Source organism: Ooceraea biroi, chromosome 8, assembly GCF_003672135.1.
Source record: "Ooceraea biroi isolate clonal line C1 chromosome 8, Obir_v5.4, whole genome shotgun sequence".
NCBI lineage: Eukaryota > Metazoa > Arthropoda > Insecta > Hymenoptera > Formicidae > Ooceraea > Ooceraea biroi.
In genome coordinates, this window is record NC_039513.1 from 5,750,411 (window position 1) to 5,772,226 (window position 21,816).

A 21,816-nucleotide genomic window follows, 5' to 3' on the forward strand; every position below is an offset into this window, starting at 1 on the left:
TCCTAGCTTATGATGTAAAAAAGCTGCAAATTATTAAATAAGGTGTCTACAAATTATGAAAGCAATTTAATGTTACAAAATAATCACGCAGGAGTTTAATATGCGTCTCGGATATTAATAGTCAATTGTTATCATTCTACGAACACCTTATACAAACATGTATGATGACGCGACTCACCTTTTGCGGGGCCATTTGCACATGCTAGTCGCGTATTTACGATTCCACATACTTTATTTTCACATCTTTTTTAGTTACTATTAAATATACGCTCTTACGGTAAGACCGCAGTAAAAATTATAATAAAGATTATAAACAACATATGACACCTTTCAAAAATGAATAAAAAAATTTATGCGCGCAAAAATCTAGAGCAGAGTTCCGTGCTTAAGCATAATTGAAAATAGTAAAACAAACATAATTAACAACATATAAATAGAAAATAATGGCAGTAGTGGAGAAAAATGAATTAATGATTTAACAAGAGCATGATACACGATTCTTTCATTTTCTCTCGGGTAATTATTCGAAAGAAAGATTATACCGCATTTTTTTTCTTAATAATATTCTCAAGCAAGCAGGTACTAATACCTACATTTATAGCGTAATATTCAACTGTTTTATAACAATGTCCAATTTGTCATTCATGACAATAAAACATTAAAAGTTAAAATATGAGAAAATTTTTTCAAATGTAAGTTATAAAAGAAAACTTTGTTGAATTAATGGAAATGTATTTTTGTATTCAGTCTCATACAATTTAACTTAAAATATAACATAACAGAATTAAATATAAAAAAGCTGTCCTTTTATAATTTTATGTTGAAAAATTGTTATTAGTACATATATTTTTTCATAAATTTTTCTACTTTTATATCTAATGTAAAGTGCTATGAGAGATTAAAATGTTAAATGATTCATAAATATAAAGAACATTAAACCAGAACATTAAACAATATTCGCCAATTTATATATACGTGGGTCTAAATAAAACATTAAATTAAAATGTCAATTTAAAGTTCTAATAAAGTTTGCATAAACTAATTTGCTAATTAGGTTAATCTGATCTGCATTTTCATACACGTTTTATTTTCTACCATCCTCGTTACGATTTCAACGTTTTATTAGCAAAAAACCTTGCTGTAATTATTCTCGTTGTAGAATGTGCGAGAGAAAATTGGATGAATACACAACAGCAATGAGACAAATTAGTAGATAATGACACATGCAGGCCTTCACTTTTTAATACGCTTTACCCAAATCTGTCTTCGTCAACAGCAACATGGAATATTCACACGATAACGAGTTGCAAATTGGATCATGCTATATTGTGTTGACGCGATAGATGAATGAAGTAGATGCAGAAACAAATTGTTATCTTATTCTTGTTATAAAGAACAAGGATTGCTTAATGGAGAAATTAATATTAAACCGAACGAAAATTAAAAGGCGAGCAGTAGTCACGCAGGTTTGAATCGTACAATTTTGTCTCTATCTAAAGCAACACTGCTGCTCTCACAGGAACTCCTGAAAGTTAGAATGACACCCCAGTCTCTGGTATCGTACTGTACAATTATCCTAGATTAAAGATCACCCGAGGGAACGAGCGCCTACTAGTTACACCGTGATAGCCAAAATTTGATCACTTTGCGAACACTAACGCCAGCGGTAGCACTGTCGTGCTAATATTATTCAGCGTGGAACATATTTTAGAATACGTACTTCACATAGCTTAGCTCATTAATTCTTTTTATTGGAAAAGTAATTACGGGAGCTGATAAAATAATAATGTTTCTCGCAAATCCTGGAATATTTTCCGAATTTGTTGCTCTCGAAATATCCAAGTCAGAATTTGTGGCTTGCGAAATATGTTCTACACGTGGATATTTCGAGAGCAACAAATGTTCCAGGACATTACGATTATAGACTTGCCATAATAAATTTATTCATGTAATAAAAGGGGGAATATGGTGAGCTTTTCCTATAAGAAGACTGTTCTCTTTTTTACTTTTTACTGCTGCTGTTGCGTCCACCAAACGTGAAAATGGCCCTCCGGCGTGTGCCCTCCGCGCGGTACTCTCCGGTATTTTTCTTTCGAGAGCGGCGCGGGCAAGGAAATACTCCTTCGAATTATAAAACTTGTTTATTCACACGCGACACTTCGGCAAACGAACCAGCCAATAAATAACTTTATTACAAAAGTGACTTAATACGTTCAAAAAGAATCTGCTCGTTGCCAGAATCGAGACGTTGATCGCACGCGTCGACGCATGGCTCGCGAGAGTTTCTCGCGGGCGAGAAGACGAACAGAAGAGGACGAATGCGGCCGAAGCAGTACGGGAATGGCCGAACGACGACGGATGCGGCCGAACCGAGTATGTGTAACGGATACATTATAACGAACGCGAATGGGCGCGAAACTTTTGGCGCGGACGGTGCATTTAAAATAATAAGAAAATAAAGAACGGATATATATCCTTAACACTGTCGATAAAAACATATTAAAACTGCCAAGTTTTTCTACGCATTCTCTTCCTTCGTTGCAGCTAAACGTTATAAATAGATATAATTATTAAAACGTATAACACAGATTATAACACAGAGAATTATTGCAAAAAAAATAAGATACCTGCTATCTTATATTTCTCGGTACCACATATCGTAACGTACATTGTTTAAGCGTCCACATTTCATTACAATACGTGAACCCATCGTATTTGCATAATTGCGTTGCCTACATTATACCTTACTGAATCTAATTAAATCAAAAAGCGGGGGAGCATTTCCATTCGAATCGCACGGATTTGACGTTTGCGGATGCCGCATATGACAATCCGTTACGAGCGGCTGATATACAGCGCGTCGGAAAAGCCAAAAGTATATTGTAGCACGGGAAATTTCAGGATACACAAACGATAAATTCGCACGTATGTACATGCGATCGTGCGCAAATAAAGCCGGAATTAAAGGCCGCGCGAGGCGCATATTGAGTGGTTAATTAACGATTTTCCGTTATCGAAGTGCCTCTCTCTCTCGACTAGCTCGCTGTGTCCTCATGTACTCACCTGCAAATCCAAGAATGTCGTCTCCTGGGTACGTTGCTCGGCGGCACCAGCAACAGGGGAGCCGTGCCCCTCGTCGCTCCGACGACGGCACCGCCGCCATCGCCATCGTCTGCCGGAAGCCGCAGCTCCGGCACTTGGAGACCGCTCATCCTCGCGGACACTCGCGGTGTCGGAGCACCGCGTCACCAAAACGCAAGTCCGTCGTCGCGATGGACGTCTTCGCGTATCACTCGCCGACCGGACATCACCGTCGATTGTTGCGCTTCGACGAGCCGCCCGGACAAACTGCCGAGGATGCACGCGATTTCACGCACGCTCGGGCATTTTACGTGTCCGTCGCCTTTGTCAAAATCGCATTTTCAGAATTCGCACGTGCGACCGCGACATCTCCCCCTCCGTCCCGCGACAATGCAAACGCTGAGCCGATTATCGGCATTATTGAGGTGACTGAGCACGCGTGCGACGTGCGATCGAAGGAAATCTCGCGAGTAGCACGTCGCAAAGTTGTAGCGCGTTGCACTCTCGCGAGGGACCGACGATAATCACAGCAAGTGTGAATGGTTAAATGATCGGCGAAGCGATTATCTAATGAACTGTCAGGCGGTGTCAAAGGTGTCCCCTAACAAGCAGAATTTACCGTTCATCGGCATTCATCAGGCGGGATCAGATTTTCCTTCGCAAACGATCTTTTTGTTACTGATAAGACGTCAGAGTCAACCTTGATGCATTTATATAACCCAATTACACGTGCAAATTGGAGAACTTGTTTGGCCAGGAATGCAGGCATGAACTTTGCACACAGTGCTCGTAAATGTGTCACATTTTATTAATAGTGATAACATGATTTAGAGCTAATAATTGACATGCAAACTGACGTCGGATATCGGACGCAGACGGAAATGCTGCAGATGAATGAGAATGGTAAGCGCTTCGATGAAAAATTCTTCTCGCGCTTCACAGGGCACTTGAGCGTATTTTTATCAAATCAATACGCCGATCTCGTGTGATTTTTATCGAGCACTTCCAACGATTATGGCGAGGCATTGAATAGGATCGCAATCTGTAACGCGAGGTACCTTTTGTTACATTGTCACGAACGGTGCTTTTGAAACCTCGAAAATTCACTCCCCTATTGAATACGATGAAACGCATTGCGATAAGCGATGCACCATGCAGATGAACCGCGCTCTCGCGCGTCAACTCAACAGAGCGTCCGCGGGTTCGTCCATTATTTTCTCAAAGAGAGAATAATTTCGGAACGCAATTTGCGTACACCGACAGATTCGATCGTTGCAAATTGCGCAACGTAACGATTACCGTGCGAATACTTGACGCGTGAAGAGAGGAATTTATTAACGTATTCCATAACGCAACGTTAACACGTTGCATAATACATTTACATCTGTCGTTCTGGCATTAATTTATTATTTATATATGAAAATTGTATATTCACATTACACTGAGCGAGTCTTCAGTCTGTAATGTGAAAATGATTGGTCTCAGCACCGTCCCCGCTTTCCCAGGGAAATACAATGCACGGTATGGAAATGTCGTTAAGTTCGGCGTTCAATTTGAAAAAGTCAATGTAATCAAGGAAGAAAAGGCGAGAGACGTGGAGAAACTCCATTGTGAAGTTTCCAGAAACGTCGTTGTTGCAGCGTCCTCAGCCACATCTCGAAATCGCCAGAATATTTGAAATTCAAATGACGAAACGGGAGTACGATGTCGAAACTCTGTGTCCCTCTCTGCGGCAAAAAATCGCAGAAATCGCGTTGCACTTTGTGCGATACTGGGATACGTTGCAACGAGATTTCTATCACATTTGTATGGACAACACCGTGGCCGCACCGCGGCCACGATTTATCACAGCGACAGTTTATCTTGATCCGAACGACTTGAACAGCTAGCAATTTTTCATCTTCTTTTTTCTATGTAGGATATTCCAGAATAAATGAATTCAGATTACAAATGATTTTCCATACATCTTGTATTTTAATTCAAGATTGAATCATTATCCGTTATCGGATGTTTCTATTGATATTTTATCGTAACCTCGTTTTCGTTTAAATAAAGCAACGCGAAAATGATCAGCAGATATTGATCTGCAAAGGCAAATCCCAAGGCGCATTAGTTGAGTCTGACAGTGAGTTCAATCCGTAATTGATGGCACGTTAACTAGGAAAATTTATTGGCAGGCCCAGAGGGAGGATTCGCGGTAACAATCGCAGACAAAGAAAGAATTCGTGTGTTCAATCGCGGAACAGCGTTGACGTTAACATTCATCAGAGTTACATTGAGAATCGCGAGAGCTTAATAGAGAAGCTCGAGGTCAACCGTAACCATTTCAACAGAATTTTTATCCACCAGTCATGTAATCACGTCACAATTGTGATATTCTGCACGCTGAAAAATCACACCATTTCAAAGAGAACTCTCTATCTCGCTGTGAATTTTGATTCAAAATTAAATAAAAGTAATCCGAGAGAAAAGGTTCCAAACTTCTGCGATCGACATTGATTACTTGCTAAACTTTTTCTGCTGACAGAAGATGAGCTCCGAAAATAGCATAGAGTCTCTCCTGGCAATTTCAGGAGATCTCGACCTGAACAAGCGAATTGCTATCCTAAGGTTTTGAGGAAATGACGATCCATTAATCTCAGGTAACAGCTTCTTAATAACGCACAGTTCAACGAGTGAACTGCGATATTGCTGGAGTGATGAGAGGGGAAGTAGCGCGCGGGGAGGGATTTTGTAATGTCGGAGGTAATGAAAGCTCGAACGAAGAAAAACCGCTCCGAGTGTTTATTGCGTGGTCTCGTACGTGGGAGCCATGTGTAACTCGGCGGAAATAGTATCGGCGTATAAGTCGGACACAATAACGACGTTAAGGCAAGATTGCTTCGGTTGAAAGTTAAGATGTAATGAGTTTAATGTTTCGTTAAATGGCCTCGCTACGTCGGCGTTCCTTTTTAATTGCACTGCAACGCGTTGCATTCGTATGGCGATCTCTCGACGGGGACGTTAAGAGGATGAGGGACTAAAACGCGCGAATCTAACTGCGCGGCGCAACCGCGACGCGACGCGATGCGTCGCGACGCTATACGATGCGGAGCGACATCGCATCGGTCGGTTCGACTTGCAGGGATTGCTTTACCGCGCCTTTGCGTTTGTGCGGGCCAACAAACGTTAATTAAACAGGCGAACGAGAAACACGGTGTCGCTAACCTAAGTTAAACAGCGGCGCCGTCATCAGAAATACTGTACACACAAAGGCTAGGCGCACGGCAATAGCAATGACATCTTAATTAAAGCGATTACTTAACAGAGACGCGAGGTATGCAATATTTGTAATCAATGGACTTCGATATAATCGGAATTAAATATAATAAAATTAAATTTAATATGCTTTAATGTAAAGTCTAATTAGCGCAGTTTAATCTCAAAACTGTCGTAGAATTTAATTAGCCTCACTTAATTGCGAGACCTACATCGAGATAATCTCGAATTAATAATAATATCTAAAATTTTGATGTTTCACCAGAAAGGTTCATCGAAATTGTTTAAGAAGTTTTAAAAACAGAGATTAAGCTTGGAAGATCTGCACTACTCTTCGTATAATACATCCACGCACACATGTATAGTAAGACGATAATGTTTAATTGATACCATGAGGAGAGAGCGATACGTGCAACGCTTCTCTTTCTCTCTCGCGCGCAGACAAAGTAAGCCGATAATGCAGCAATTTGAATTGTAAAATATAAAGAAAACACTCTTACACACATGCGCTCGACCAAGTGCGCAGTTTGTAAACGTGGACTTGTCACGACAGGAAATGATCGGAATATATTCGTCATAGCGAACAATCAATTTCGATGAATCGTAGCACAACGAAAGCTCGTCGTGCTCCTAATTCCGAGGATCGTTTCTCGATCGCGCGATTTATCGCATATTTGCGCCTGTCACATTCTCGTTAAGCTATGCATATCAGACTATCGGACATTGAGATTGCAATTTGCAGATTGGAATTTGACCAATCAAAGTGTAGCAAACAGCGTTCCGATTGATCACGTCTCAATCTCCAAATCGAAATCTCGATCTTCAATGCATGCTCTGATGCGAGCTTTAAACCTGTATCAGACTACACGTCAGGGATTGAAAATGCAAGTTCCCCAATTGAAGATTGGGGATTTGACTAATCAAGACGTTGTCTTTTGATTGATCAAATTCCAATCTCCAAATCGCAACTTCAATCTTCAATGTATACTCTGGCACGAGTTTTATGGCAACGAAAGTTCCGGGCACACGATCGTGGGTCACGTGCCGCGAGAACGGCGGATGGGTGAGTCCTTGACTCGCGCAGGAAGAGTATGCACGCTCACGTCGAGGAACGACGTGTGACGAACGTTCGCGAGCGATCCGGCATTCGGATCCGCGTCGTCGCGGATAGGAATAACTGCGTGCATTTACACATGACCGGCACGATGACGGGAGGACGGAGATTGCTTTTATGAGCGAGGGAACGACAATGTAAATGGAGCAATGAACTCCGCGTATCGCGCTGAAAGCTACTTCAACGATCGTGTCTCTCGTTCTCCGGTCACTCCGAAATATCGCTCGACGTTTTGCGGATCATCCGACACCCGGCAAACATCGTGTACCATCAGCGCCGTGATTGCCGGCCTCGCCGACGACAATTATCGACCATCATATTGATCCCGAGGGTGCGAAATGTTACACACGCCATAATGTGTTGTTACGCGATACGGTATCAAGATGTAACTCACGAGGGACGGTAGAATCAAATAGCAATTACGGAATCGGCCCGCGTACACGAATCGCCTGTGTGGCCTTCGGTTTTACGGCACAAAACGTCTTGACTCATTTTCGACGAGACGGCACACATGGGCACTCCGACTCGCAGTTGAGTTTCACGCGACGGTCACCAAACCGAAATACACACATTCAACAGCAAAGTATTCGCCACGGTGAATAAGAACCCGAGCGGTATACCGTTACGATCCAATCTGATAGAGTCGAGTACGTCATGCGGATTTCACTTCAAATAAACATGAGAAAGTTCCGCTGTTTCCAGGTATAACGACGTTTCAAGTACAAGGAGATTGATCAAATGCACACTAGTTTGGTATCTTTCGTAATTTTGCCTAAATAAATCCGTCGACGGATTACGTTCGATCATTATTCTCTTCTAATTAAAAAAGTAATTTAAAGTATAAATTTATGTCATGTAACATTTTTATAGTTACCACTTTCAAGCTTGAATATATGGTCAGAAATAATGTAATCTAGAGCATATACATCACTACATCACGAAAACTTCAAACGGAGAAATAGTATTACAAATAATAAAATATGAGTAAGAATTGGAACTGCAGAGCATAGTGTCATTTGTCTTTCTATAGCACGACTAAAAAGTAATTTAACACGACAAGAGGAATTGGCACGAATTTTGTACTTTGCCATTGTAAAAATGGTAAAAGTTCAGCGCGCCATCATTTCTAGCAACTACCTTTATTTGTTATAACAAAATATCGGAAAAGTTAAAAATGATTACAAAAAGCAATCGCACTGGCTCATAGCATTTCGATCTGCATTACAATAAGCATATATTCCGCGTTTTAGTATGTCAAATATTAAAATAAAATATTAAAATTGTCAGGTTCATCATTTACAATATTAAAATTAACAAAACTATTTATATGCCTTCTTATAGAACATATTTATTTCAGAACTTATTTTTTGTAACAAATATCGCTTCAGTAATTATCTTTAATAACTTTTAAAAAATCACGTCAATTGTTATTTTACTCAGCACGTCCTCTGCATCAATACATCTACTTCCAGATAATTGATTAGTGCATAAATCCTAGAGAAAATAATGCTTTATTAGCCTCTTGCTTGGCTGTGACCTGACATTTCATAAAAGTATATTCTTTCTGAAATGTCATACAGACCGTTACACACAATGCAAACTTCCCTTTGACAGAGGGATCAATCTCTTTGATATAAGTCTATGTCAATAACAGCTCTCTAATCAGGCGGACTCGCTGCTTTAAAAAAGCTATATATCCCCGAGATCGAGGCAAAGGTGTATCTATTCATTCCTCGGCACCTTTTCCTTGAAATGCCGGCCTTTAGGCGGAAGAAAGTGTCGACGTCTGACAACGTCTGACAGCGGAAACGATCGATAACAGCCGCGTACACTTTACTCTTTCAAAATGCCGCGCGCACGTCACGAAGCCTTGTAATTAATCGTGAAGAAAAAGAACGGATCAATCGATGATTGATTATATCGCGAAGATAAGAGGAGATAATTATCATTTATAAAAAAGCGGCATTTATTATGCGACGTAAATTCTTTTACATGCTGCATCATTTGTTCATCGAATAGCTCGTTAACGTTGAAACATGAGTCGATCCGGATAAAAAGACACGGCGTACGTATGCGACATTCCATTTACGTCAGTGATTATGACGGCTCTATTGCAAGTTACAGCCGGATGCAGCACCATGATCACATATCTAAGCGATATGCGATCGAGGCAAGGCACACCGCAAACGCATTACTCGCATTCCATCTATGTAACAGGAATTTGCGGAATCCTGATAAGCCGATATTCTGGTATAGAAATAAATATCGATTATGCGCAAACGAGATATACGATCAACGCCTTCTCGGTATTCAATCGACCATGTATCTATCTATTTATCTTTTGTTGACCGATTCACACCCGCTGGACTGACCGGAAAAGCCTTTCTCCGTCTTCAGAACTGCTCAAGTTTCCTCTACTGCACTTGAGAGTCTCCAACTGAGAGTGTCGTACTAAACCCCTTCAAAGGTAACACCGAGGGGGGGAGAGAGAGAGAGAGAGAAACAGACAAAAAGAGAGAAAACCGACTAGGAAATAATGAATTCGTCTTCTGTGGAATAGATAAGATCGACTATCCAGGTATTGTATCCCAAAACCGAAGTGATGCTCGCAAAAGTACTTGAGCCAATCCGCGAATCTATCGAAGTGTCGAAGAATAGCGATACAGAATCTTGGTTTCCGCACATAATAAGAACGACATTGAACACGCATTGAACGACACGTAGTTACCCACGACAAAATCCTGTGCGTGCATAATCAGCACACTATTGATATATATCGAGACCGGGGACTAATCAATACCTTCATTTTCCTTCTCCCATTTATGTCATTTCGGCGCGCCTATTCTACATGTCATCGTATTCCTGCCGATCAGCAATTACGTTGTATTGCTAATTAAGCCATTGCGATGGAGATTAATGCCGCATTACGATTAGCCCCCGGAGATCGTACAGAGCTCTAACTCAGAGAATGTTCTAATTACCCGGTCGAACTATCCAATTTCCGATTATCCTATCGCTGACTTAATGCCAGCGCGAACAGATACGGTACCGGAAATGCGTGCGCGATATGTATATATAATACATATGTACGTGATATCAGACCCCTGCGTTTACTTTCCTGCCGCAATTACGACCGCCACAAACGTCATATCAAGAAACAACAGAGCGTGAGCCTTCGGGTGTTTAAAGTTTTCGCGTAAACTTCGAACGAAGTTATTTAATTACTGCGGGGGCCAATTCCGCGTCGCGGTAAGAATCCATTTGCGTCCAACACGTGAAATTTTACGAGATGATTTTTATATTTTACATGCAGCTTGTGCTTCTAATCACTGGATAATTTGACCCCTTGGAAGCAATTTGGCACGAGTTATGTATCCGTTTCCGTAACGACCATTGCTGTTATTGTAAGCCGGGTTGTATTCGCCCATCCATCACTGAGTTGTGTTGTACTTCTATAACAAGCTCGTCTCGCGCGCGTACTTCGATACTGCCGTCTTCCACGGTATGGAACGGAAGATGATACGATCTCGGTCGCGTAATATCTCGTGAAGATCAACGAAACAAATGGACTCCGCGTATCGCGGATCTAATGGATTTATCGTCGCCGCTTAAAGCGATCTCTCTTCGGGAATTTCTCAAATTTCGAGACTCCGATTGATTCTGACGTAGATACTTCATCGCTTCAAGGAAGCAGTGAGCCTCGTGAAGGGCCATCAACCGCGGTGCGATCAACGATATGGCATAGAATGCATAATGCAACGGACTCAGTCGATGTGCCGCGAAGGATTGCGCCGAATACAAAACGAGTTCTGAACGGGTTATCTCAGGTGCGGGCTTAAAAATACCGAGAACGGACTCGGGAGAGTAACGAGTATCTTTAATCTGCCTGTGAGCTCGTTCCTCGAGCAACAATGAGAAATGTAAAACCGCAAAGCCAGACCGAAGACAAGGAGGACAACCTGCACGCCAGACTTGTAGCGCGCGCGCGAACGAATTATGAAATAGGCCAAAAAAGGAAGCATTACGAAAGCGCGAAAAGGTAAAACCGGTGATCAGTTTCTCAGACGATAATTAAAGAGAAATGAGAGAGACACGAGTTTCAGTAAATTATTTTTTCGTAAGTTGGAATAAAATTCTCTGACTTTCCACTCTTGTCGGAGAATCTAAACTATCACGCGTATGTTTCGGCATGCTCGTATAAATCCTCGCAAACAGATTTCCATGCATGCACGTATATACTGCCAGTAGAACTAGAAATTAACTTTTCAGTTGTACCGCGCGTTGTTGCAACATGGATTTGCAGATTACAACAATTTTCCTGTAACAGTGAAGCGGCAAGTAATACGTTAGAAGCCCGAGCATCGTGCAAGTGTAACACGGATGATCCATCTTATCAATATTGAACTTTTCTCCTGACCAAGCAACGCGCTGCAAACTACGCGCGAAAAAGGGGTGGCTCGCAGAAAAAAAGGGATTTACCGCCACGCGTGACGCCCTGTTCCAATTTTTCCGCACGACGAGGCGATTATGTGTTGTGCCGCGCGCCAGCGACGTGCTAACCGCGCCTTTACATTCTCGTCCCACGAGGCTATCGATCATACCCCTCTTTTTTTTTGCTCTGATTCAAGATCGAAATACATACGTGGGATAGGTGCGTAAGTCACTGACGATATATCTCGAGAGCAAAAGGTAATATCGCTCGTATGAGGCAGAAACAAGACAAAAACGAAGCAAAAAATAAAATTACAAATACGGAATGTAATGTGCATCGGGATGCATCTACTACGACTCGATCGGCATTATTCCGTTTCGTAATAGAAATGATAACCTGGATAAACAGAGTAATCCGGAAGCCGTTCGTATATTGAAAAGTTTATACGAAATCTAGCGCACTGTTTATCCGTTACGTTTACTTGTTACTCGGATGAGTAGCGTTTGTTTGAACGAAACAGAGAGTTGATCGAGAGTCGCGAGATTCGTTTGCCAGGAATCACCGATAACTGCGCCGCGTATCAATCTAGAATTTTAATGTCGTACACGTCCAAAATTGGATGCACGAATGGTTTTGAAGCTCAAACATGTTCGAATGTCGTCGTCCATTTTCGCGGAAATTATCATGATTGATTGCAGACAGCCTGGGACTAATATTTAGACCGAAGATATACGCGTTGCCTATTTGCTTGTAACTAATGACGTGCTACATTAAAAAAAGTATGTTTTTTCGTATCTGAGTTTTTATCGACTATTAGTTAATCAAAGCGGCAAAGCGGTGAGAAAACGTTTAAAATGTTGTGGGAATTTTGCGACTAAATGTTATATATGATTTCGTTCAGTAAAAAAGATGTAATATTGCATTATGTAAAATATAGAATATTATAATGTTATAATGTATATTTGTGTGTATATAAAATATTATAATCTAAATAAATATCTTCAAATCTACATCTTTATGTTGCAAAAAGTTATCTTAATATACTCTCTTCTGATCTAAATAATGAGAATCAAACCTTAACTAGCACTTACGACCTCATTATCGAAGATTGCGTCTTCATTGTTATTAAATAAAATTGCTTGTGAATAGCCGCGAACATATTTACAGACGCCAATACTTAGCAAACGTATAATTTCATGCATATTATTTTCTTACTCTCTTGATGTTTTGCAACGTTTTAAAAAAAGATCGAGGAAAATTCATAAGAAGTAACTTAACCGCGCAAAACGTCTAAACGTAGAATAATATTTATCAAGGTAAACTGGAGAATCATAAAAACAACAATTACGCACTGCAAGTGATGATATATACAGTCATTGTTGATTTCATAATAAACACTTCACGCTTTTGCATATAGGACTCGTCACGATGTTTTAACGCATAAATGCTCGTTCATAAGCAAGTTGTTATGTCGATTAGAGTCGCTGGTTTTCTCTTTCTCTCTCGCTCTCTTTTTACAAAAGAAATTAAAATCAACTGCACAGAGATAATGTCAGTTGTATAAAATTTGCGGTGCGGATTACTTGCGGATTAACAATGCTGAGTATATGTCAAATCTTCCGAGTTTGCTAATCTGACAGATGATACCAGTGACATAAGTACAGGCATAAAGTTCCGCAATAATATCGCTAATAAAACGTCCATGTCTCTAGCAAGTTCGTTCGAAGTAAACCGGAGAAGTGATATGGTGAAACGCGATGAGGGATTACGGGGGCAAAAGCCACATTTCAAATGGAAATCGCGATGCATGTGGAATCCGAGATAAAAAATGCATTATAGAGTGACCGCATTAAAAAGCACATTTCAATGGAAAAGACAATTGTCACGATTTCCTCGTTGCGCATTAAAATATCGTGGAATTTGTCGAAAATATATTAGTGATCGCTTCGCACATTTCATCAACGAGAATATGGAGATGCAATGTCAGGATGAGAATTATCGAAACGCGTAACGATGTCCTTTTCTCTCTCCTTCTCTCCCCCTCTTACTTTCTTCCTCACAAATTACGCCAGGCATTATTTACGTAACTTAATGTTACGCTATGACGTTGCAAATTGATGTAGTCGACTACTTGCAAATTGTAACATTTACAACGGATCATACCGCATGAATCCCGTATTGGCAAACTGCATATCGTTACAAGCATTTAACTGTCGATCAAGTGGTTATATGATATCCTGAAACTTTGAGACTTTCCCGATTCTTATTCGGAGCGCTTTTCCCGCACAAAAGTAACCATAATATGTAGTTGAAATGTACTTGAAATTAAAACTCATGAAGAAGTAACTATATTAAAAATATCACACTGTAAAGAAAAAGATATTTCACAGTTTTTATCTCCTTTCAACTGTGAAAACTTTTTCTCTTAACAAAAATGTAATTATTGAATAAATATTTTTTTTCCGTCAAGATTTAAAATTTTAAATAATCGTTTATTGATAGATTCGTATCTGGAGACAAGATAAAAACGTCTTTCATCCTTTCGCCGAGCTTTCAAACAATTTGGAAACGATTTGAAATCACGTACTACATTTATCGATCGTGCTTTATGAGAAAAAACCTCGTCACCCTTTCACATTATAATGGTTTCTCGCGTTGACGCGAAAAGCAAAATTTTTCACAGGAAAGAAATTTTTTCCGAGAAAATTGAATTATTATCCTTATACATATAAAAGAATTATACCAATTTTCAAGATATGCCGTGTGGCTGACATTGTACTTTACTTGGTATAATTTTCCCGAAACAAAAAGGGAGAGACCAATAATAAAAAAGATAAGAAATTTTTGTTACTTCCGGAAATGAATAACTTTGCAACGAATAATTTAAAACACATTAAACTGATTTAAATACCATTAGTGACGTTAAAGATAATCGCAAAACTTCTTTTTGGTCTTGACAAACTTTATCCACATAAAGACATTCAATTAACGTATAATTATTAACAAATAATCAGAAGCGAGTACATGACAATTTGATGTAAGATATCTGCAACAGTCTTTGGCATGGAAATCTGAGCTAGTATATGTACATCAAAGCTAGAAGTATCCGATTTCTATCGAAAAGCACGTGGTATCAACCTTGTACAAAACAAATTACACCAAACTCGCATTAGAGTATAATTTCATCATCGGGTTTCGAATCTGGACCACAAACGCCCGATACCACACATAATCATTATGAAATTATTATCAGTATACGTAACTGTTCCAAATTGTCAATAATGCGTATAATTGCATTGTGGAAATCAAACATCAACCAAGTGCCAAGAACAGTGTTCTCAGTTGTAGTAAAAGAACATTTTGCATTTATGCAACTATGCCGCTTTAATATATACGTTAACTTAATTATATTTTTATAAACATAAAATTCGAAATTAATTTCAAATAAATTACAATCTCATTTTTGGTACATTTAACCAATATACATGCTTTTATTTATAATTAAACAATTATAATCTATTAAAATTTTATATAAATACAATACATTGATATAAATCAACAAACATTTCATTGTATTTTTTAGTATGAATTAATATTATCTCTGTTTTCAACATTTATTTCGGATTTTTATTCTTTTATTTACTAAACTTGTAATTTTTGGAAATTCATTTCAATATTGGTTTCTAGAAGCGAAAAGAAATTAATTTTTCCTCAAATGAGGTTGTGTGTTTGCGTAAAAACTAAGTAATAATTCAATTATAAGAAATTTTGTGATTATTTATTAGTGGACCAATTACGAATATTTAATTGTTTCCAAATCTTGTCTCCCTCTGTTTTAAATAGACATGAGTCAATAACAATTTAAATTAGCATCACATTTCTATAGTAAAAAACAGATTTTAAGAAACAGTTGTTCTATGTAATTCGTAAATAAAGACGTATTAATTCAAATTAGTTGAATATGCAGTGTAGAGTTTATATTTCCTCATTGCAAGCCACTTTTTTTTGTAATTAAACCGATTTTATATTCGTATTATATGTATTAGTGTTGATTGCAGATTAAAAATTAAAACAATAATCAGGCTGCTGTGTTCAAAATAAATTGCTCAGATGGTTTAAATCTTGCGAAAGGTAATAAGAACGAGAGAAAATTCAAAGAAACTACGCTGTAACATCGACTAGATTACTATAAAGATTAAATGTTTACAAAAGTCTATTTATAATGAAGAGCCAAGAAGTTTTTCTCAATAGAATACGACTACAAGAAGAGGCACTATGAGAAAAGGACTTTTCAGAATTAGTCGACATCGGTTACAACAGAGTTTTTTTCCATCTCGCTAATCTGCCTTCTCGTTTGTTCTATTGTGGTAAGAAGATTAAATGGCAAATGGTAAATATGCCTCACGCGTCACGACCGCTAATTATAACTTTTGGAAACATGTCTTTTCTTCTGTTAAACTAAGGAAACTAAATTGTCGCCGCTGTCATTGGCACGCAAATGTTTTACTATTTCGTAAGAGAGAAAATTATCCAATATTCTCATCATTGAGATAGGTAACATTAAAATTGCATTTAACGCCTACATACAGCAGAAGGAATGTTTCAAACACAAAGGACAGACACGAGACGTGAGAAACATCTTGTGACATGCAAAAATGAAAATTAATATCTACCAGATTGCTCTGTTTGCTGATACAGTGACCTCAAATGTTCACGAAACGTCAGAACCAAAGTGACAAAAACGCAGCTGCAATCCAAAAGCCAAATTCTATTCTAATAATTAATAACGAGGAAGGCTAAAATTAAAAAAAGAAATAATGAAGATATTGAAACATAATTTATGAAAGTGGACAGAGATGATTGAATCACACTCCGCAAGAAGAAGTCAACCAACGACATTTTTCCCGTTCATTGAATCCTTTCTTGTAAAGATCGATCTGGTTATCGGAGAAGAAACCATGAGGAAAACGAGGCAAACTTCGACAAAAGCAGAAATCATATCAAACGTTGTGAATTTAATTCAACATCCGCAACTGACATCCGTATGTGATCAGATACATTATTCTCTGCGCAAAATCTATAAAACGAGAATGCGGTATTACGTGAACGTTGCACGTAACGAGTTGCAACGATAATGCCACGATATTCCGCTGCTGCATCACGCGGGTTTTTACAATATCCACATAAAGAAAAAATAATCTGGCTTTATGTGAGACGACATAAACACTAGTTTTGTTCGATGCCTCGAGAAGACGAGATTTGTTTCTGTTTCCGCGCAAAACACTGTAGCACGAGATGATCCCTGCTCTTGTCTTCCGACAATTTGAAAATATGATCGAAAAGCAGGAACAAATGTTGTTCGCAATAAAGACAAATAGCCATGTTCGAAGAGTCACGAACCAGTTTATGCGTCAAATTGTGTTTATCTTCGGATGATTTGGCTTTAAAAAAATTCTTTTCCCTTTAAGGTTCGTCGGCCGATACTCATCGCAAGAAGTTACTCGACAGCTCCTCGTCAAATCCCCTTCTCAGTTAACCGAATGCGTTTTGTGCAGCGAGAGAGAAGCCTCTCTTCAGCGAGCAATTAGCTCACTGAATAGAACACATCGTAATTACGAGATCAATCCTATTACCAATCGAATGTATTTATAGGCGAAGCGTGTTCGCCTGACGTTATGAATCACGTTGGTTGCACAGCAATGCGCTGCACAATGTAGCGATTCTGTTGCTTTGAACAACAATGTCCGACAGGCTCTATAGAGTGTGTAAATCACTAAATCCATCGGCGTGCATGCACTCAGCCACGGATCTTTGATCTTTGGCGTGGAGTCGAATTTCGGACTTTTGGCCACTTTGAAGTCAAATATTACAGCCTCTCGGTCGTGAACAACTGAAAATGTAGAGTGCTTTTCGCTTTCCGCTGTTCAGAAAAGATTTGCCGCGAAAGTCACGTACGAATAGAGAGTCACGAAGTGGTAATAAAATGTTACTCTTTATTTTATTTCAGAAGCGCGGAACTCATTCGATTTTTTGCTGCGTGCCTGTGCTTTTTGCTCACGAACGTGCTTAAGTAACGGACTTGATCACCTAAGTCAAGCCGAAAAGCGTGCTTCGTAAGAAAGACGTTGATCGATGAACCTGGCGACGGTGTAAATGTGAAATAGTGGAATTTTGTGTATCGCACTCCCAGAAGGATGCGGTCTTATCGTGTTCCTGATAGAAGAAATGCATAGACTGCTGATCGATTAAGCAATTTTGGTTCCCAGAAGAAATATATCCCCGATAAATGCAATCTGCGCGATGAAGGAACATGAAATCAATGTTTTTCGCTCTGTAGCGATTTAGACAAATTGTTTAAACATTGTTAAAGTGGCACAAACTTAACAATTTTCCCGTCCCATCTTCAAAATTTACAGCTATTTTAATTCGCACATCTTAATTCATTTTAGACTATCGATTTTATAGGTGAAGAGATTATCTTGCCTGATCAAATCACATCAGTTAAAATTGATCAAAGAATTGACGAGTTTATTTCAATAATGTCCAAACACTTTAATAATTATCAGACAACTTCGTTTCGATAGAGCAACCGAGCACATCAAGAAACGTCGATTATATGTATCCTTATGTACAAATTAATTAATCATTTTGTTATCTCGCTTTCTTAATCGCGCCTAAGGTTGAAACTCCGGACGAGCTATATGCTTGACGACAACACCACTTGAGACACTTGCTGACACTTGGCTGTCTAATCGTTATCCTCTCGAGAGGGGAAAGAAATAATTTCTGGCGAACATCCACGGAGCGACTCAATTGCACTCTTTCCCGGCACTTACCCGTCCACCAGAGAGTTCGTTTTTCTGGAGAACGTTTCAGAGCAAGAGAACCGCTCGACCCGGCGCGACTTGACGACCGAAAAGGCGTAAACTGGACGATACACCGGGACTTCACCCCCGGTTGTAAAACGGCGAATTTACCGAGCCGTTCTGCTGCGCGCTCTCACTCTCCGGGATTTATAGGCGCGCGATTCGCCGTGACGAGAACACGCGCGCGTAAATAGCACTCGCGGGTAACGCGCCTGTCCCTCGTCGGAGCCGAAGGACTCCAGTCGAGTCGCGAGTCCGCGGGAACAGACGATGTCTTCGATAACGGCTCTCGAGGAATCCTCGTTTCGCAAGTCTCGCGCGTGTCCGCTTATCACCACAGCGTGAGAGTGCCGGAGAATAGCGAAGGAGGAGATGGAGACGCGAAGGTCGGCGAGCCGGAATTTCGGCAAGGCGCACCGCACGCACTTACGGCCGCGATCGCACTCGAAGATCGCCTCGCCGCACCGATCGAGATATCGACGCGTCGCGACGCGCTCAAGGACGCGCATCGCGCGACAAGCGCGGTACGTCCGGAGTCCTCCGACCGGGAGGATGTCTGCCCGTTGTCGCGCGGTCTCTAAAACGCTTCACTTTGTGTATGTACGTGTATGTATGGTGGCTGGTGCTTCCCGGGTGCGCCGAGTGCGCGGTACGACGCGCACACCAGCCGGCACGAAACGCGACTGACTCCTCGCGTACCGACTGACGTAGGTACGAGGAGAGCGAGAGAGAGAGCACAGAGAGGCGGAGGTGGAGAGGCAGACAGAGGGAACGTAGATAAAGACGGACGGTGGCAGACAGGGAGAGAGTCGCGGGAACCGCGCGGCCGATTTGCACACGTACAAACGCACGCACGCACGCACGTACGTACATACGTACGCATGCACGCACGCATGCACGCTCGCACGCACGCGGCAGTGCGCGCTGTGTGACGATGAATGAAGCCCGAGCGTAGCCGGAGCGCGTACTTGTGGAGGAGCGCGTGCTATTCGCGACATCGGCCGCTTTCGTCGGCGTGTTGCCGCCGACGGACATCGACAACGACCGAGTACAAGGTGGTGCCGGCGGTAGTGGCAGGTGCAGACGGGGGTGGACGAGCGCGAAACTACCCTCGCGCGCTGCCGCGTTGCCGACCCGGGCTACGGCGCACGAGCGACGACGAGGGACGTCCGGCCAAGCCGTCGCCGGTGGCGGAAACGTACGAACGTCGACGAAGAGGAGAGCGCGTTTTCGCTCGGGTTTGGGTTCAAATTTGCTCCCGGAGGGTGCGAGGGGTACCACCAATCATGACACCCGGGAGCCACCACCCGGAGGCCGAAGCACGAAGCACTGTGCCGCGAACTACTGTAAAAAGCTCTCCCTTCTTCTTCTTTATCACCCTTTTCTCTTTCTCTCTTTCCTTCCACCCTCCTTTTTTCTATCTTTCTCTTTCTCCCTCTTTCTTTATCTCATATTCGATGAGTTGGCAGACGAATCAGAACTAAACGACCCTCTCTTGGGTTTTCGCCGTAAAATTTCACGATACGGCAATGCGGTACGCATTCAAATTCTCATTCAGATGGTTTTGACAGGTATACTGCTGACAGACACATGGTTAACAGATCTATATTCCTTCTCAAAGAAGGGAAATGATTTTTCCCTTTAAAGGAATGTTAGGATACGGGTGGACGTTAGGAGACAAAGCCGTAAGCGGGACAACGGGTTGTTCCTCTTTTGCAGAACGTAAAAAGAATGCACCGTCGTATACAAAAGAACGCCATGATCACGGATTATGGTTCTATTCCGGGGTATTGTTCGGTAGAATTTTCTTCGGATTTTCCCGGACGCGGCAATTCACCGAGGGAGGTCCGCGGAATACTAAAGTTGCTTCTGGCACAACTGAGATCCCAGCGAGTTTCGGGATGAAACTTTCGGTCGGGATGAGTTTAAGCTCGGTGACGCAATTCCGCATTCGGCGGACTCGTTAGTCCATTGACACGGACAAATGCGTCCATCGTATCTGGACGTCTTCGCGAAATATTCCGCCGTACGTGACGTTTCTGTCGATCAACGTGACATTTGATATATCTCACCACTCGTTCACGCAAACAAAGTTGTCTCATCTCGCTCTCCGTTACTCCGCTACTTCAAATTTCACAAATGTTCATATTTTTTATTCCTAAACGAAAATTATTCTCTTTGATGTCAATTCCACTGCAGCTCGAATATTATTTTATAACATTTTTTGGAAGCAATACTTTATACAAAAAATATGCTGACAAACACAAAGTAGCTGCTTTTAGATTGCGGCTGCATATCCCGCTGAAACGTTTCGATAAATTTGGAGCTCTTTTTTCCGGACGCTCCTGCAGTGGTCCTGATAAAGTCATCTTATTGGACGCGCGATGCTTGCACGGTCGAACGGCGGAACGAGTTTTGACGGAGTCAGGCATTTTTGAAACTCAATTCCGATGTAATGGATGCACGTACGAAGTTTGCGGCGCGAGCACCTCGTCAGCTGCGCGGCCGCTAACTTTCCGATAATTACGCAACCCGCTCTTCCGCGTGAAACAAGAAAGGTGAAGAAAGGAAAAAGCGCGAGAGTCCCCCACAGGTGATCTAATACATAATGCAGCTCATTATCCTCGCGCGGCCGGTTCGTTAGAGTTTCGAACGGCACTGCCGGTCGAATTGCAAAATACGATAGCGACGGCATGTACGAATCGGGAGACCGATGTCACTTTATGACACAAACTTTGCAACTACTATCCATCGTGCGCGATAAGACACGTGCTGTGTTTTAAGCTGATAGTAACGATACCGTGACACTTTAATAATATATCATGTAATAATCACTTTGCCATCATGACATTTGCGATCACAAGTAGAGGTTTAGCAAACAAAACGTAATAATTTTGATGACTTAAGGTACTCTTATGAATTGTGCACTAAATATGTGGGGATATCTATCATCGAATAAAATTTCACGTTTCGTGCCTACTCGAAAGCTGCTTTCCTGAGATGATCACGTAAATCATGAACTTCTACCGCAGAAAGGCTTAGGTATTTTCAGAAAATGTTAGGAA

At 41.0% G+C, this 21,816-nt stretch overlaps 1 protein-coding gene across 3 annotated transcripts in view; it reads right to left on the reverse strand.

The window, feature by feature from the left end:
* The window catches only part of LOC105279816 (cAMP-specific 3',5'-cyclic phosphodiesterase, isoforms N/G), a 248,773-nt gene that overhangs the window by 166,808 nt on the left and 60,149 nt on the right, over positions 1 to 21,816 (reverse strand). Inside the window, exons 1-2 of one of the 3 annotated variants that reach the window (XM_020031738.2) lie at positions 19,182 to 19,787; positions 3,064 to 3,403 (exon numbers count right to left, since the gene is read on the reverse strand). The exons of 1 other annotated variant lie outside the window; for it this stretch is intronic. In XM_020031738.2, the coding sequence (XP_019887297.1) occupies positions 3,064 to 3,212 (149 nt within the window). In that variant the 5' untranslated portion in view covers positions 3,213 to 3,403; positions 19,182 to 19,787. Of the gene's footprint in view, positions 1 to 3,063; positions 3,404 to 18,721; positions 19,788 to 21,816 lie in introns of those variants that run through there. One more of the 3 variants, XM_020031736.2, reaches the window with a different exon arrangement.